At 39.6% G+C, this 19,190-nt stretch overlaps 1 protein-coding gene across 1 annotated transcript in view; it reads right to left on the bottom strand.

Moving 5' to 3' along the window:
- The window catches only part of PCNX2 (pecanex 2), a 295,490-nt gene that overhangs the window by 193,671 nt on the left and 82,629 nt on the right, over positions 1 to 19,190 (bottom strand). The window contains exons 13-15 of the mRNA XM_058543013.1: positions 16,824 to 16,995; positions 9,006 to 9,116; positions 7,850 to 7,941 (exon numbers count right to left, since the gene is read on the bottom strand). Coding sequence (XP_058398996.1) covers positions 7,850 to 7,941; positions 9,006 to 9,116; positions 16,824 to 16,995 — 375 coding nt within the window. The remainder of the gene's footprint in view (positions 1 to 7,849; positions 7,942 to 9,005; positions 9,117 to 16,823; positions 16,996 to 19,190) is intronic.

Below are 19,190 nucleotides of genomic sequence, written 5' to 3'. Positions count from 1 at the left end.
TTGCATACACAACAAGCCTTGTATATCTGGAATAAATCTCACTTGGTCTTGGTGTATAATTTTTTATACATTGTTGGATTTGACTGGCTAATATTTTGTTGAGGATTTTTACATCTATTCATGAGAAATATTGGTCTGTAGTTTTGTGGGGGGGAGGCTTTTTTTTTTTTTTTAATAATGTCTTTGTCTGGTTTTAGTGTTAGGGTACAGCTGGCCTCAGAATGTGTTGGGAAGTATTCCCTCTACCCCTATCTTCTGAAAGAGATTGTAGAAAACTGGTATAATTTCTATAATTTCTCCCCTAAATGTTTGATAGAATTCACCAGTGAACCCAGCTGAGCCTGGTGCTTTCTGTTTTGGAAGGTTATTAATTATTTATTCAATTTCTCTAATATATACAGGCCTATTCAGATAGTCTATCTCTTCTTGTGTGAGTTTTTGGCAGATTATGTCTTTCAAAGAATTGGTCCATTTCATCTAGGTTATCAAGTTTGTGGGCATAGAGTGGGCATACAATATTCCTTTACTATATTTTTAATATCTATGAGCTCTGTAGTGATGTCCCCTCTTTCACTTCCAAAATTAGTAATTTGTGTATTCTCTCTTTTTTTCTTAGTTAGCCTCGCTAGAGGCTTATCAACTTTATTGAACTTTTTCAAAGAACCAGCTCTTGGTTTTGTTGATTTTCTCTATTGATTTCCTGTTTTCAATTTCACTGATTCCTGCTCTAATTTTTATTATTTATTTTCTTCTGTTTACTTCGGAATTAATTTGCTCTTTTTCTAGTTTCCTAAGGTGGAGGCTTAGATTTTTTACGTTAGATCTTTCTTCTTTTCTAATATATGCATTCCATGCTATATTTTCCCACTAACCACTACTTTTGCTGCATCTCACTCATTTTGATAAGCTATATTTTCATTTAGCTCAAAATACTTTTTGAATTTATCTTGATCTTTCTTCTTTGACTCATGTTATTTAGAAGTGTTTTGTTTAATCTCCATGTATTTTGGGATTTTCCAGTTATCTTTCTGTTATTGATTTCCAGTTTAATTCCATTGTGATCTGAGAGCAGACATTGTATGCTTTCCATTCTTTTAAATTTGTTAAGATGTGTTTTATGGCCCAGAATGTGTTCTATCTGGTGAATGTTCCACGTGAGGTTGAGAAGAATGTGTATTCTGCTGCTGTTGGATGAAGTAGTCTACCAATATCAATATATTCAGTTGATTAACGGTGCTTTTCAGTTCAACTATGTCCTTACTGATTTTCTGCCTGCTGGATCTGTCCATTTCTGATAAAGAGGTGCTGAAGTGTCCAACAATGATAGTAGATTCATCTATTTCTCCTTGCAAATTTATCAGTTTCCCCTCTACATATTTTGATGGTCTGTTGTTAGGTGCATACATATTAAGAATTGTTATGTCTTCTTGGAGAATTGATGCTTCTAATATTATGTAATGCTCCTCTTTATCCCTGATAACTCCCCTTGCTCTGACGTCCACTCTGTCTGAAATTAATATAGTTATTCTCACTATCTTTTGAGTAGTGTTACATGGTATATCTTGGTCTATCCATTTACTTTTCCACTATATGTGTCTGTATGTTTAAAGTGGATTTCTTGTAGACAACATATAGCTAAGTCTTGTTCTTTGATCCTCTTTGACAATTTCTGCCTTCTAATTGGTGTATTAAGACCATTGATGTGTACAGTGATTATTGATATAGCTGGATTAATACCTACCATATTTGTTACTGTTTTCCATTTATTGCCCTTGTTCTTTGTTCCTATTTTTGTCTTCTACTGTTTGTCTTTCTTTTATGGTTTTAATTGATTTAATGATTTCATTTTCTCTCCTTTCTTACACGAGTTGTACTTCTTTTTAAACTTTTTTTAGTGATTGCCTTAGAATGCGCAATATACATTTCCAATTAATCCAAGTCCACTTTCAAATAACACTATACCACTTCATAGATAATGCAAGTACCTTGTAGTAACTAAATATTCCTAATTCCTCCCGCTGATCCTTAGTATCATTGCTGTCATTTTATATACATATATATACACACACACATGTGTGTGTGTGTGTATATATATCAGCACATGTAATCAAATACGTGGTTGCTATTATTATTTTGAATAAACTGTTATCTGTTAGATCAATCAAAAATAGAAAAAAATAAAAGTTTTTACTTAATCTTCACTTACTCCTTCTCTGATGCTCTTCCCTTTATGCAGTTCTGAGTGTCTGACCTATATCATTTTCCTTCTTTCTGAAGAACTTCTTTAGGATTTCTTGCAAGGCATGTCTACTAGCAACAAATCTTTTTAATTTTTATTTGTCTGAGGAAGTCTTTTTTTATTTTTCACTTTTGAAGGATGATTTTGCAGGGTGCAAAATTCTAGGTTGGTGGGCTTATTTTTTTTTTTCCTCTCAACACTTTATTTTATTCCACTCTCATCTTGCTTGCATAGTTTCTGTCTTAGTCAGCTCAGGCTGCCATAACAAAATACAATAGACTGGGTGGCTTAAACAACAGAATTTTATTTCTCACAGTTGTGGAGGCTGGAAGTCAGAGATTAGGCCGCCAGAACGGTCAGGTGCTGGGAAGGGCTCTCTTCCTGACTTGCAGATGGCTACCTCCTCTCTGTGTCTTCACACGGCAGAGAGATCAACGGCTCTGGTGTCTCTTCCTCTTCTTATAAGGGCATTAATTCCATCATGAGGGCCCCACTCTCATGACCTCATCTAAAACTAATTATCTCTCAAAGGCCCCATCTCCAAATTATCATCACATTGAGGGGACAGGATTTCAACATATGAATTTTGGGGAGAGACAATTCAATCCACAGCAGTTCCTGAGGAGAAGTCAGATGTAATTTTTATCTTTGCTCCTCTATAGGTAAAGTGTTTTTTCCCTCTGGTTTCTTTCAAAGTTTTTTCTTTTTCTTTGATTTTTAGCAATTTGAATATGATATCCACAGGTATAGTTTTTTCACATTCATCCAGCTTGGTGTTCTCTGAGCTTTCTGGATCTGTGGTTTGGTGCCTGATATTAATTTGGAGAAATTCTCAGTTGTTATTGCTTCAAATATTTTTTCTGTTCCATTCTTTCTTTCTTCTCCTGATATTCCCATTACATATGTGTTACACCTTTTGCGGTTGTCCCACAGTTCTTGGATAATCTTTTTTTTTTCCTAGTCTTTTTTCTCTTTGCTTTTCCATTTTGGAAGTTTCTATTGACATAACCTTAAGTGTAGAGACCCTTTCCTTAGCTGTGTCCAATCTCCTAATAAGCCTGTCAACAGCATTCTTAATCATTGTGTTTTTGATCTCCACCATTTCATTTTGGTTCTTTCTTAGAATTTCCGTCTCTCTGCTTACATTGTCCATTTGTTCTTGCATGCTGCCCACTTTATCCATTAGAGTCCTTAGCATATTAACTACAGTCGTTTTAAATTCCTAGTCTGATAATTCCAACATCCCTGCCATATCTAGGCCTGGTTTGCTCTGTCTCTTCAAACTGTGTCTTTTGCCTTTTAGTATGCTTTGCAACTTTTTTCTTGATAGCCAGACATGATGTACTGGGTAAAAGGAACTGTGGTAAACAGGCTCTTAGTAATGTGGTGCTAAGGTGTGGGGAGAGAAGTATTCTATAGTCCTAGTGATTAGTTCTCAGTCTTTTAATGAGCTTGTGCCTCTGGACTATGAATTTCATAAATGCTCTGAGTCCTCCCTCATCTCAGGTGGGACAGAATGGCTACAATGGGCTGAGCTAGAATTGGGTATTTCTCTTCCCCCGCATGGAAGGTTAGACACAACTGGAGTTTGGCATTTCCCTTCCTCTAGGTCAGTTAGGCTCTGAAAAATCCCAATAGTTTAGGATCTGGTAAAATCTTGAGGGCAGGCCTTGTTAAGAAGAATAGAATGCTCTCATATATTTCAAAACGACTACTCTTCCACTCCACCTGCTGAAAGCACGAGGGGATTTTTCTCTGATACTCACTGTGAAAACCTGGTCGAGCTCCTGGGGGTAAAACTCACAAAAGTGTGGAGCCTCCCTAATGATGGGGACCCCATGGAGTTGCTAACTCTCAAGCTTGTCCACACTGAGCCTCTGGTAAGTCATCAATTACAGTTTAGGTCTCCCTACCTCGGCAGTGGTTCCCATGGAGGTTTCTGCATGACTCTCTGTATCTACCTGTCTGTCTCTCCAATTTTGGAGGCAGCAATTGCCCTGCTTCCTCACTTCTCTGATGGATCTAAGAAGAGTTGTTGATTTTTCAGTTTGCTCGACTATTTATTATTGTTAGGATGGAGCAATGACTTCCAAACTCTTTACATTTTGGACCAGAAACCAAAAGACAGTAATTGTTTTTTGACAAAGGTTCCAAGGTAATTCAATGGGGAAAGGCTGCTCTTTTCAACAATTATGTTGGTGAATCTCAACCTTTATCTCACATCATACTCAAAAATCAACACAAAATGGATCACAGATCTAAACATAAGAGCTATAACTATAAAGGTTCTAGGAAAAAAATATTTGTGACCTTGTATGTGGTAAATAATTTTTAGATAGGACATAAGAAACACAAATCATAAAATAAATTGACAAATTGGACTTCATTATAATTAAAAATTTCTGCTCTTTGAAAAATACTGTTAATAAATGGAAAGACGGGGCGGCTCCGTGGCTTAGCGGTTAAGTGCATGCGCTCTGCTACTGGCAGCCCGGGTTCGGATCCCGGGCGCACACCAACGCACCGCTTCTCCGGCCATGCTGAGGCCACGTCCCACATACAGCAACTAGAAGGATGTGCAACTATGACATACAACTATCTACTGGGGCTTTGGAGGAAAAAAAAAAAAGGAGGAGGATTGGCAATAGATGTTAGCTCAGAGCTGGTCTTCAGCAAAAAGAGGAGGATTAGCACGGATGTTAGCTCAGGGCTGATCTTCCTCACACAAAAAATAAATAAATAAAAAATAAAATAAATAAATGGAAAGACAAGTTATAGACTGGAAAAATATTTGTGCAATATATATATTTGATAAAGGATTTGTATTCAAAATATTTTTTAAAAAAACCTCTCATATCTCAATAATAACAACATAAAATGCAATCTTAAAATGGGCAAAAGATTTTAACAGATTTTTCACCAATGAATATGTACAAATGGCAAGCAAGCACATGAAAACCTAACAACATTTGTTATTAGAGAAATGCAAATTAAAACCCCAATTAGATACTAGTACATACTAGAATTGCTACTATTTTTTAAAATTGTCAATATTAAGTGCTAGAAAGAACTTGGAACACTTGGAAATCTCAAAGGTTACAGGAGGGATAGAAAGTGGTACAGACACTTTGGACAGCAGTTTGTCAGTTTCCTATAAAGCTAAATATAGACTTACCATTTGATCCAGCAATCCTACTCCTAGGTATTTACTCAAGATAAATAAAAACATATCTTTACACTAACACCTGTACACAAATGTTTATAAAAGTTTTATTCATAATGTTCAAAAACTGGAAATAACCACAGAAATACTACTCAGAATAAAAAAGAAACAAACTACTGATACATGCAACAACATGGTTGGGTCTTAAGAGCATTAGACTAAGTGCAAAAAGTCAGACTCAAAAAGCTACATATTGTATAATTCCATTTATACGAAATTCTAGAAAAGGCAAAACTATAACGATAAAAAAGCAGATCAGTGGCTGCAGGTACCTGGGCACGGGAGAGGAATGACTGTAAAGAAGCATGAAGAAAAATCTTGGGAGTGGTGGAATTGTTCTATATCATGATTGTGTTGGTGATTACTTGACTATACACATTTACCAAAACTCATCTAATTGTACATTCAAGTCTAGCGAATTTTATTGTATAAAGTTGACTTTTTTAAGTTATAAACATAGAAATCAGACCAGTGGTGCCGAAAGGATGGGGTCGGGAGAAGAGACTGACTACAGGGATGTGAGGGAATCTTTGAGTTGGTGGAAACATTTTAGAACTTGACTGTGTCTTAGTTACATGACAATATACACTTACCAAACTGTATATATTAAAAAGGTGAATTTTGCAGTATATAAACTACATCTCGATAAACCAGACTTTTAGAAAAATAAATGAAAAATAAATATATAAACAAACACTGGAACACAACAGGCCAATATACAAAGGATCCTGCAAGTAAAAGCTTGTGACCCCCAAATTTTATACACAGCTGTTTCATCAAAAAGCAGTAGAAAGAGGCCCTCGGAAGTGCAAGCACTCAGACAGTACCTATCCAAGTACTCTTCCTGAATGAAACACCTGGGGTCCTGCGACAGAATAAAGGAATGCACTTTGAAAGAAAGAACACTAGAAACACTGATTAATTATATAATTGTTGTTCTACGTGATAGTAGAAGCATGGTGCCAGACAGAGCCACCACAAGACATGAATTACCTGTGTGTATTAGAAAAAGGAAACTTCTGCCCCTTTTCCCTCCCCCCTTTTTTTATCTGAAAGAAAATATCCCTATGAAATGGATGGAAGGAGAGAGGGAGGGAATTATGCCAATGAGTACCACAAATAAATTCAACTGTGAGGCACTGGGAGATGATAACGTTGAATTCCTTCTCTTTCACAAAGGGGAATAAACAATTATTTTTCTGTCACTGAACTGATGAATTTAATGAAAGATTTTAAGTTAATCTTTTTAAAAAGTTAGTATGAAATAGCATATATATTAAAAACCCCTTGGAACATACACTATTTTTATTTACTCTTTTACATTTAATTTTTATTTTATCAAAGAGGTACCTTTGGTTTAAAGCACTAAATGCAGGGTGTCCATAAAGTTAACAAATCTGTATAATATGAATTAATTAACTTTTTTACTGATTGAAGATGCCTCTGGCAACATTATATATGTTATTGCTTTCAGACTTGATGGACTCTCTGTAGTTCTACAACACTGAGAATGAATAGCAGTGGTCCCCTGCCCACACCATCTCCTTGCCCCAATTCCTGCTTCCTGAAGGCAACGCCTTTCAGCTGTTTCTTTGTCACCCATTTACTTCCATGTTTCCAGACAACACATGCTTATTTTCTTATTTCTTGATTTTCTAAAAATTTTAGATATTATTTGCTGACTTTGTAGTATGCAAGACAGGATTAAGACCTCCCCAATGCTCACATACATACACACTTCACCTCCCCCATTCTTCCATATAGCTATAACTATTATTCAGATCATTATAAACACAAAATACTATTCACAGCTGAGCCATGCATGTACAACAGTTACGTTTCTTTTCTGATACAACATTTTGTTTTCCTAAAGTTAATGCTTATCTTGTTTTCTCATCATCTTAGGCTTCCCTTGTTGCCAGCCTAGGTTTCAGCTTTCTCCATCTGGATAAGTCTATAGACTATAGTCCATCTGTTTTCTAGATTCTAAAATTTTGTGGCTGTCATATCCTGCCCTGTTCTCTGCGCATATAGCTTTATGCAATTTTATCCCTTTACCATCTTCTGAGTGGTATTCCAGAAGGAAGTGAAGGTTTACACGAGTCCTGTTGACCATCATGTTAAGCAGAAGCCCCTCCTAGTGTCATTTATTGACCATGCCAGAGAGACACTTGTAGAGTATCTGGGGTCAGACCAGGTGGGCTTTGTGCTCCAGGGCACATCAGGTATCTTAATGTGTCTCCTAACACCACTGCCAGGCCCTGCTACTCCTGATGTGCTTGGATCCCATTTCTCTTGTAACTGGAGAAAACATTTGTTTACTTAAAACTTTAGTTGACTTAATGAATGTGAGAAGAACAGTGAAGGCCCTGGGTCCTCACACCTACCTTCACGGCGCTGAAGCAGAACACGTGGAGCAGGGTGGCAGCTGTGACACTCCGGGCCATGCTGTAAACGGCCGATGTCATCCCAGAAACAGCTGGAACACAAACACCAACAGTTCCTTTCTACATGGGCAAGTCTCACAATCAATAAATGTTGTAAGAAAGTGAAGAGAAGGTTGTAGCGTTCAAATACAAAATGCCTGCCAAAAGGGCAAAGAATAAATCTATGGGATCAATCAATCAATCCCAAAAATCTATGGTGTCAATCAATCACAGTCTCCAAGTGATCAACCAAAAGAGCAAGACGGTGTAAACGTGCCGTGTGGAGGTAGGAAGACCTCCTTGCTTACCGTGGAAAGCTGCTGGCCAAGATAAAGATCATGGAGAGCGATTTCAACAGAAGAAAGGGGAGAGAGAGAGACTAATAGCAGATGATTGATAGATGATAGGTAGATAGATGGATAGATAGATAGATAAAGACAAGCAAGTGCTCATGTGTGTGTGTGTGTGTGTGTGTGATGTGCTTTATGTACATGATTTCATTTAATCCTTACAGCAACCCCACGAGATCACTGTGTTTATTTCCATTTAGAGAAGAATAAGCTTTCAAGTTAAGCAATCTGTGTAAAGTCTCCAAGTATTAGGTGAGGTTTTACCCACCTTGGTCTGAATCTAAAGTGCTATACCAAATGAGAGGACACAGGTCACTGTCTGTACAGGCACACACACAACACACACTCACATGTCACATTCACAGGCTCACAGTCACACTGGCAGACTAACTCATACGTGTACACGCTCAGATACATACACGCACACACCTACATCCACTTCCTCACGTTCACAGACAATCACACACTCAAATTGTTTTTCCAAAGAATAGTTAGAAGGGCCCCAAACCTATTCCAGAGCTCAGAGAATTCTACTCCTCCCTTTTCTTTGCCTGTGTCTTTACCAAGCAAGTAAAGACCACTTTCAGTTCGGCTGAATGAATCTAGACAGGCCCACCATCAACCTGACTGATCCAAACCGAAGTAGTTTCCGTGCTCAGGACACAGAAAACCTAACTCTCTGGGCTCTCATGCCATGTCCGAGGGTCGTCAGCCCTTATCTGAACTTCAGACTCCTTTACAGGAAGCATAGAATGTAAACAACTTACCAGAACCTCCAAAAAACAGCATGTCAATTTGTTCCAAAAGATAAATGCAAAAAGTGTTGATCTGCGGGAAGAGCCCGAGGAGGGAAATTGCAGGGAAGCAATACAAAAATACTGAAAGGGAACAGACAGGATCAACAGTAAGTGTGCAGGAACTGTCTCAAGGTTCCCACGGCCATCCGGCCTCCCTCCCCTTCCCACCAGCCCGCCCCACTCTGGAATCCTGGAGCAACACTGGACTCCTCTCATCTACCCGCTGAGAGGAGAGACTGGAGGCTGAGCTGAAAATGTGCTTGTGGAGGTAACAAGGAGCTACCCCTGGGGAAGAGGCCTGCCATGGAAAGGAGTATGGGCAGGCCCAGACTGAGCAGAGACCTCCGGGACGGTGAGTGACAGCGTAGACTGGTCTTCAGTTGGCAAGAGCAGACTTGGACTTGGGGGAGATGAGGGTGGCAGAAAAAGGACTGGGAAAGCTATAGGAACATGCAAAACCACAGGACAGGTGTTAGGGGGAACTCTTCCTGCAGGCGAGGAAGGAGAGAAAATTGGAGCCAAAGGAGCTCCTCGATCTGTGCTTCTGTTGCCTCAAGCACTTGAGTTGCTGAGAGTCTGCCACATTCTAAAGGCCGACTGAGATTTGGAGTTCAGTCAGAACTGCAGACTCCCACAGAGCAGGGAGGGAGAGTGGTGATTAACTAAGAAACTCCACACACTGCGGTGGTGGCCTCCGAAGGGTTGATCCTCAGGTGGAGCAGATCACCTGGGAAATGAAAGTGGTCCTGCCAGAGGAGAGGAAGACCACCTCTCAAAACCATAACAATGCAATTGGATAAAACATCCAGATGTTACAATTCAACTTTTCACAGAGATCACTTGTTAGAAGAAATAAAACATAGAGTTACAGCAACTTCCCTATCATTCTTCTCAATTCTATTTAAGCTGGGTTTCATAGAAACACAGAAACTCCCATTAGTAGCGCTATAATATATCTGCTTTCCTTTCTGTCTCAGTTTATTGGATAGCATGTCAATGAAGTTCGATACTGGTAAACTTTTTAATAAAACTAAGGAAATTTGATTTGAAATCCAATACGCCTAAACATGGAACTACGTCCTGACACTATACACAAAACACAGTTAACAGGGGGAGTAGGGATGATAGAGAAAGGGGTTTTGGCTATTTCTGAAAAATCTGAAATGCAAACTGTCCATAGTGAAATTGTAGGAATGACAGTATGTGTATGTCCCATTCTCTAATAGTGGCTAAAAGCAAGTATGGGACAAACTCCTCTATGACAATACCAAGGAACTGTTCCAACTCTTTGTGAAAGTAAAACTTTATGTAATGAACATGGCTATGATATACGGGCCTTTGCTTGGGATTGGAGCCATATTTTGATACACATGGTGATTTTTGTTGTGTTCTGGGGCAAGATTTTAACTATATTGTAAAACCTAGAGCAGCTGTAAGACATTTCTCAAAGTAGGCAATACTGATCTGCTAGACACAACTGTAGAAGACATAATTTCTTTTTTCAGTTTTTGTAAATGGAACACAGAGATATGAAAGGAAAGATATAAGAAACAGATATTTAATTATGGAACATACAGTTATGAGCATCAAAATTTTAATCCATATAATTTCAAGCAAACCGACTAGTTCTTCTTCTCTTAACTTTGGGACTCAAAACCCAGCAATGAAGATTGTATGCTACACTATATTCTTCATGGCCAGGAGAGGGGCAGAGGGAAGGTGCAATGAGATTTCATTCATTCACCTTCTCAGACGCTGTGTGTGACAAAAAACTCACTGAGAATGAAAAACTACAGGGAAAAGTATGGGTGTGAAATAATATTAAATGCAGTCAAATATTAGAAACTGTTCAGCAAAACACAGATAAAGAGGTATGCTCTATAAGAAACACATTAGGTAATGAAACCAAAACTAATGAAGCAAAAAGAATTGGAACACTATGAATGATGTCTTTCAGAAAATAAAATGGTAAGAGACACTGGAAAGTCCTAATTGAAGATGCTCTGGCTGTGCGTGCAGAATTGGAACTTAATGAAACAACAGAAGAAGAACAGCAGTCAACAGAGGGCCCAGGACCTAGATCTTCTCCAGGACCTATCAGAGGAGGAAATCTCTAGTCTTTAAAATCTAAGCTGGGGACGTGGAATGAGAGCAAAGTGGAGCCCACGGAACACATCTGTCAGATTTCAGTTCACGTGAATGAAAAAGCAGCCGAACAACTGTTGCATTAGTAAAACAAATGGAAAATTACACTTGAAGTTGCTGGAATTATTTTTTCCTTTTTTTCCAAAAGTAAGAAATAAAAAAGTCCCTGTGGTTGTTGGCAACTTTCCCTGTGAACAAAGATTTCTTGTTAGCATACCACTGAGAGGGGCTATAATTTTCTCTCACTTCTTCTCTACTCCCCCTTTTCCCAATAATTACCATAAATGCAGAAACTTCTGGTACAGTTCCATTTCTTTTCAAGCAAAATTTATAAAAAAAAATTATTTTAACTTGCTTATTTCTTTTGTTAAATGTGAATAATAATATTTGTTACTATATTTGCAGGTTTGGGGTGAAAGCATGCAGAACTAAAATAACATGGAAATAAAACCAAAATCTATGGAGCTGATGCAAATGTATATATTGTGTGTCTCCAACGTGCCATATCTGTGTATTAACTAATTGTCCTACTGGACTACTGAGGCCAGGAAATGAGTCAATACAAGACACAGAAATGTGATGGCTGAGTGTGCAGAGGAGTGAGTACATTCCAGTCACTAGTTACACAACCTCCACTTATCTCCAAGGGTTACATGATTGAAGCTGTATTATTGTAAGTAGGGGGTTATGCTCCTAAGGACTAAAATAAAACATAAAACTCTCAGATCGGAAAAGGACCATAGAGGCCATATGATAAAGAACCCAACCAACGCACAGAAATCTTCCACAACTGACGGCTATCTCATCTTGCCTGAACTCTTTCCACGTCAGGAAATTTCTTGCTTCACTGGGCAACCCATGCTACCACTGCACAGCTCTGACCCAAACCATTCTACAGGTCTTTCTTGCAGTGAGCTGTAATCCATCTACCATCTGCTGAAACTAGTTGTCACGGCTACAACAGAGAACAATATCCCTCCCTCTTTGGCCCAGCAGCCCTTTAACCATCTGAAGCCCGTCGCGTGTACCTCTAGCACCCAAGCATTTCTCCTCCAGGTTACACATCCCCATTCCTTTGCTCCTTCTCCAGACCCAGTGTGGCCCAGGTGGCTCCATTCCTCATGACACACTCCAGCTTTGCTACGGCTCTTTTGAAATATGGTACTAAGAATTGAAGACCTCTTGGTTTCTCATCCATAAGATAATTACAAAGCCAGCCTCACTAATAGGTTTTTGATGAAATTACTCAAACAGAAAGTAATAAAAATTCCAGCCCAGAGGTCACCAGTCTCTGACCGAGCATAGGAAATGACCACTGACTAAGGCCATTCCCCTCACTCCAGGAAATAAAAATAAAGAATTGTTCCTTACAATGAAAGAGAACTGATGAAAGCACAGAGTGATATTATGAATATATATGAGGGATCATGAAAGGAAAAGAAAGTACGTACGAATATTACCCTCAGTGTTTCTAGTTCTTTAATTCACCCCCTAGCCTATAAAGCAAATACCCTCTGCCACTGACTTTGTCTTTCTTCTTGTACAAATTTCACCCAAGTTACTTGCTCCTGTCACTCTCCATTCCTCCTCCTTCTATTGTTCTATCATCTGATGTCCTTTTCTTGCCTTTGAGATGTTCCTCTCCTTGCATTATATACGACAGGGAGCTTCTACATCTTTCCCATCTGCCCAATTTCCACCTGCTCATCTCCTACCCTGGCTCTCATTCAGCCCCTTCTGCCCTGGGAGGTAGAACAAGGCTGACTCAGCTCCACTTGAAAGCAGTAGACACCGGATCCCCTCCCTCCTTTCCTATTCCTCTTCCTCTGCCGCCTCCTCCCCCTTTGCTAGGTTGATGGCACTGAGCAGAAACCAGACATAGCAGTGGGTAATAAAAATATCACCCCTAAGGCACAACTCCAGGAAATATTTCACATTCCCCGGCACCAGCCAGAGGAGGACCACTCCCACCACTTCCATAGCGTGAGAGGCACGACAGTAAACAACATCATATGGACTTGGTTCTTAATTCTCTCGTCTTTTTCCTTAAATGCTCCTTGATGAATGAGTTGAATCGCGTCCCTCCAAAAGATGTTGAAGTCCTAACCCCAGTACCTATAAATGTGACCTTATCTGGAAATAAGGTCTTTACAAATGATCAAGTTATGATGAGGCCATCAGAGTGGGCCCTAATCTAATAGGACCGGTGTCCTTATAAAAAGGGAAAACTTGCACACAGAGACAGACACACACAGAGGGAAGATGATGTGGAGAGACACAGGGAGAAGAAGGCTATCTACAAGCCAACGAGAGAGCCCTGGACCAGACCTTTCCCTCGTGCCTTCAGAGATTTTAGACTTCTGGCCTCCAGAACGATGAGACAATAAATTTCTGTTGTTTCAAGCCACCCATTTGTGGTACTTTGTTACGGCAGCCATGGGAAACTAATACAGTCCTTTTTCTTCCTGATAACTTTTTGTTTTCTCCTAATTTTTTTCTCTCCTTGCTAGTCTCTGAACCTCACAATGGCTGCAGCTATATACCACTTAGATCCCTTGGTAGCTGAGCAACAGAAGGTGAGGAGGTTCCACATTTTCTTCGAATAAATGACTTGGAATTGCCCTTGTTTTTCCTCATAAAGTCAGAAAAATACTATAAGCTTCTACCACCTTCCTCTCTTTCCCAGTTGTTCTAAATTTGTTCTGCAATCTTGACCTGCTTGGTGCAAATTAGTATGTTTAATACATTCATTCCAAAGAGATTGCTATTGTTCTATTTTTCTACTTTTCTTTACCCCAGAAGTCATGTTCAGTCAGCTTGTTGGATTATTTAGCGCCATTTTTACTTGTCACTTTTGACAAGCAGACAAAAATAGGTATTAAGGAGAAGCTTTAATGAAGGAAAGGGAATTCCAGTGAAAAAGATAAGAAATGCCATATTCCCTGCCCCATCTCCATTTCCCAATGGAACTGATTTGAAGAAAAATAAAATGAGAATATACATAGCCAGTACATTATTCTAGAACCAGGTTCACTGCAAAAAGTAAAATCTTAGGGTTTTACCGAGTACACTAAGGTCTTACTTTTTGAGACTTAATAATATTTCACACTCTGATGCTATGGTAAGTTTGCTATGTAAAGACAACTACGGTTATTCAACAGCGTTGGACTTTTTATAGTAGATTAAAATAAAGAAATTAAAGAAAAACAGGAATGAGGGAGACACCCATGTACAGAAAAACAATTTCAAAATGGAATATATGTCATGCTTTTTGTCCCCTGAATCTCTCTCTACATATCATCTGCCAAAGGTGCTTCTTAAGTCCCTTCTTATTCTAACGGCTGAGTTGAACAGTCCAAAATGACCATAAGCTTTCCTTGACTTATGAATGGGAAGTATTCCAGAAGTTCATCTGTACATTAACTTCTTTTGCACTTAAAGCACACTTTGTGTTCATTAGTTCATCCAATCAACACAAACACTACGCTGGGTGCTGGGATTCAGTGGTGAGAATGCAGCAGGTGGGGGCTCTGCTTTGCCTTTACGCAGCTTACGTTAGTGAGGGAGACAGACATTAATCAAAGACCACAAGAAGGAGATCACTACAACATGGGTTAACTGCTATGAAAAGTGTGGGTTGTGAGAGGATAGAAGATGGGACCAAACTTACGGGAAATGAGCCATTACTAACTAGCATAGTCAGGCAGGTGGGGAGGCAGCAGAACAGGAACACAACCCACAAGGATGAGATGAGGAGGAGCCAAGGTAGTTAGGGCTCCAGGTCAGGCTGCCAATCCTTAGGATCTGTAAGAGGTGGAACTCTAGCTAACCCGCACTCAAGAACCTAGGAAAAGATGGCCATGAGGTACACAAGACTGAGTGTGGGGTGCAGAGAAGGAAAGGCAACATTTTGACACAGACAAATGTTTCTTAGACATCTTCCAAAATCCTTTTATGCCCTGTTCACCTCTAAACCCCAGGTCCCCCTGTGAACTTGAGCTCTGAACTCTAGCACTGCTGTTCACAAAAAGAAGACAACAGGAAAGGATGGTACTCCCAAGTGTGTGCAGTGGTGACTGTGCATCTCTGTCTACTCAAACTCTGACTTCATCACTGCAGCTGATCTCATGAGGAAGACGGGTGAGCTAACTGATGAGAAGGTAAAAGTGACTGAAAGTCTTTCTTATTTTCTGTGTGTGTGTGCGCGCGCGCGCGCGCGCCACTGACAGAAGTTCAAATACTATGAAAAAGTAAAGTGAAAAATATCAGGCAGAGTAGAAGCAAATATTGGGCAAGATAGCACCGACTGGGAGTCTAGTCATGGGATCAGTTCCTATTTTTTTCCAACATTTTGGTTCCTATTTGAACTCAGAGATTCTCTGAAACACGCGCTTACTCCTTTGGTATTGAGAAGCTCCTCACGTGATGTAATAGGAAGAAAAGTGTTGAGGATGCAGACAAAGGTGGGCTTGTGGTGGGCTGGGTGTAGGGAGAGTGAATACTTCGCTACTAATACAGCAGAAAGAGGAATGGGGAGACGGCAGTTGGGAAGGGAAGTCAGAGGGTGGAATGTCTACTACAGTTTTCACCTATAAGGAGCACAAAGAAAACGTATGCCATATCTGGGGGCCCTCCTCAGTCCCACTGGAGAGATTCAGGGAGTTGTCGTGGGAGTTGGAGAAAGGAAGATATGGGACCTAAGGCTTTGACAATCTCCTCTTGAATAAGATTTCCAGATGGCAAGCAACAGATCAAGGGGGTGGTGTCTTTGGTAGCTGCCCTTTGACAATTCATTTGGTCAAGGTGATCATAGCCAATCACAAGTTAGCATGTGTGTAAACCTCTGGATGTCATCACAAGAATTCTCAGCATGTTGGCAATCAAGTCTTCAGAGCTGCCAGCCAATACTGGGGCAGGCTTTTTGCATAATAACGACAATAATAGTTAATACCTGGTGCCAGGCACTGTTCTATATGTTTAAACATACTAACTCACTTAGAACTTGCAACAACCTCTGAAGCGTGTACTATTTTTGTCCCCATATTACAGTTGAATTTTGCTCAAGGTCACACAACTAGTAAAGAAGTAAAGCTGGAATTCAAACAGCCAGCCATCTGGCTATAGAGCCGGAGCTCTAAACCATTACAATACGCAGGTCATTTGCGTAAATGGAGAATTTTACATCAAACATTGCCTAGACCTTAAGGCTAGCAAAGTATACCAGTGAAAGGCTGGGTGACCAGCACATCCAGGACTCCACCTAGACTGAGAACCATGCCCACTGAGCGTCTGTGCCATGCAGATGGGGCTGTGGGTGCCACCCCGATTGCAAGACCACCCCCACCCTGGGGAGCCCCAGTGACACCCTGCACCAGGCACCATAGCGACCAGTCTTCAGATATTACAGAGCTGCAACTTCTTGGTCATGGATATCAAAGTCCTTTAGAATAATTCCACTGTTGGATGCTTTGCAGCTCTGGCTCCCAGACAGTCTTCTGAAGGTGTGCAAGCCAAGAGGGAAATGCACATCTCTTCATCCGATAATCAAGTAAACAGGTTTCTCCAAATAGGGATTCAGAAGATAATGGTGAGACATACCCTCCCTCCTCTATATTCTTCCCCACAACCCCAAAATTAACTTACCTATTAAGAGGTCCCTAGCCAATTGGAGGGACCCTGGAGAGAAGAGCTTCAGGCCATAGATAATGTAAATGGGAGGGTGCCTGGCTTTGGCCCCTGTATCAAGAAGCAAAACAAGGCCACACAGCACACAAAAATAGATAGGTCTGCTATAGGTTATGATTTGGTTGTGTCCCTAGAAAACAAACACAATTTCTGAATGGTACCTTTTATTTTGATTAAATGACAAAAGCCTCATAGTCAATAATTTATTATCATACAACATATATCATAAAACACATTCTCCCTACCATAATTCATACACACAAAACACCAGGGAAAAAAAGAAAAAAAATAAACCTGAAGTTTATTCTGTCAAATAAGAATGAGAATACCAAAAAGAAAGTTATGCCTCTCAGACTCAACAAGATTTACCTGAAAATTTAATTACCATCCTCAGATACAATCTAGACCTAATTCAATGCTTCCCCAACAATGAAACTTTTGTTTGTACTGTTCCTTTCAAGTGCAAAGCTAATTTGCACCATTACTTGCTCTACATGGTCTATTCCATGGTCTATTCCAATAGAGTTCCACTATTAATAAGAAATAGAATTATAAGTTGTGGGCTTCAATTTCCTCATGTCTTAGGAAAGCAAGACAATACATGTGCAAAGTTATACCTGTAGAGATTGCATAAAAAAGAGAGTGTAGCACAGTGGAATAATCCAATTAAAAAACTTGCTATTTACATAAAAGTTATATATATATGTGTATATATATATTCCTCTGAGGAGGACCCTCAGATCTCATCTTAGCCCTCAAAATATGGTTATGAGAAGAAATCAAAACATTTTCTTATTCTTCTTCTTGAATGGATAGAAAAATTAAGGAAAAGATATAACATCAACTTTCCAGGGCAAAAGCCAATGAAGAATTTACATCTCACAAATCAATGCACAATTCGTGAGGTTCAAAAAACCAACAAAAATGAATTAGAGGGAGAATATTCTTTGCAATTCATGAACTACTCTCAGTATAAAAAGTAAAGATTAAAGTGATATGGTTTCAGATGTGAATTTTTAAAGTCACTGCCTTGAACATGTTATATTTAGAAAGGCAATTTAAAATCCACTGCTTCTATAATAGAAACAGTCCTATTCTGAGACCATCATTTTATAGGAGGAAAATCACAGGCTGTCCATGGGGGCTGGCTATGTCTGGCCCTGAGTCCAGGATCAGTCTTGAAGGAATTTTTGCACTGTTATGAAATTTCCTTTTGAATCCAACTAGGTCATAGATTAATGGGTATGGGAATACTTTCCCTGCATTTAAAAAAAAAATGAAACTAAAGCCTAAGTTAAATCTTGCTGCATTTCTTATCAAGTCAATAGCTAAATAAATTGGTTGGTCTAAATAGCTAGGTAGTATATAAATACACAAGCACACGAGACATTTCCTCAAACTGACACCGTTTAGGAAATAGAATTAAATAGCTAATTCCCACGTGCCCTGATTCCTCCTTTTTACTAAAAGGTTAAAAATACATTTTCTAGATGTTGAAAGTCTTTGGCCTTGAACAAGTTGGAGATATCATCTTGGATCTGCCAAGTCAAATTTTATTTATTGGGCATGGGAAGGTGTTCTTTGCATTTGTAATTTATGAGACAAAACGTAAGGCTCCCTTACAAAGAGGCTGCCCTCACCTTCATGCTCACACTTCACCTCACTTCTCATACTACATTGTGGGTCCCCAAATCATTCTAAGCATATTGCTAATACAGGGCATGCAAGTCACTATTATTTGCCTTGATTCCTAAGAACACCTACCAATAAAATTTCCCTGCTCTCTAGTTCCTTCTTTCACATATGACTCAACCATCAAAACCCCCAAGGATTGATTTTTTTTCAATAGAAAAATTCCACTTGCTCCTCTAGGTGAAGTCTAATCATAATCTCTTAAAACATATCCAACTATTTCCCACCTGTTTTTTAACCTCAAAATACACTGGGGGAGCACCACCAATTTCAGCCGTGGAGCACCTTGGAGGCTACTTCACAAAAGCCGCTCTATGTGTGCATTTGGGTTTCCCATCAGCCCCACCTACACACATAACGTCACGGCCCACGCTCTGGTCTCAGTGCAGTGAAAGGTAAGGCGAGAGAACCTATCAAAACCTCCAGAACCCCACCTGTGGAGAGTATTGGTGCATGTGGCTAAGGGACGAGGCCATTCCAATTATCCTCTGATCAAGAGAGTGGGCTGGTCAAAGGCTTTGAACTTGTTAAGAAAAAAAAAGGGGGAGGTTATTATAAGGAAGATGGGGTGTCTGAGAGAATCTTAGAGGGCCCCGGGGCTGCAGTGCAGCCAGGCCTCGGGGCTACTGAGCC

The sequence above is a fragment of the Diceros bicornis genome, chromosome 6, assembly GCF_020826845.1.
Source record: "Diceros bicornis minor isolate mBicDic1 chromosome 6, mDicBic1.mat.cur, whole genome shotgun sequence".
In the NCBI taxonomy this organism is placed as follows: domain Eukaryota; kingdom Metazoa; phylum Chordata; class Mammalia; order Perissodactyla; family Rhinocerotidae; genus Diceros; species Diceros bicornis.
The sequence above is the reverse complement of the archived record's forward strand: the minus strand, read 5'-3'. Positions and strand labels throughout refer to the sequence as shown.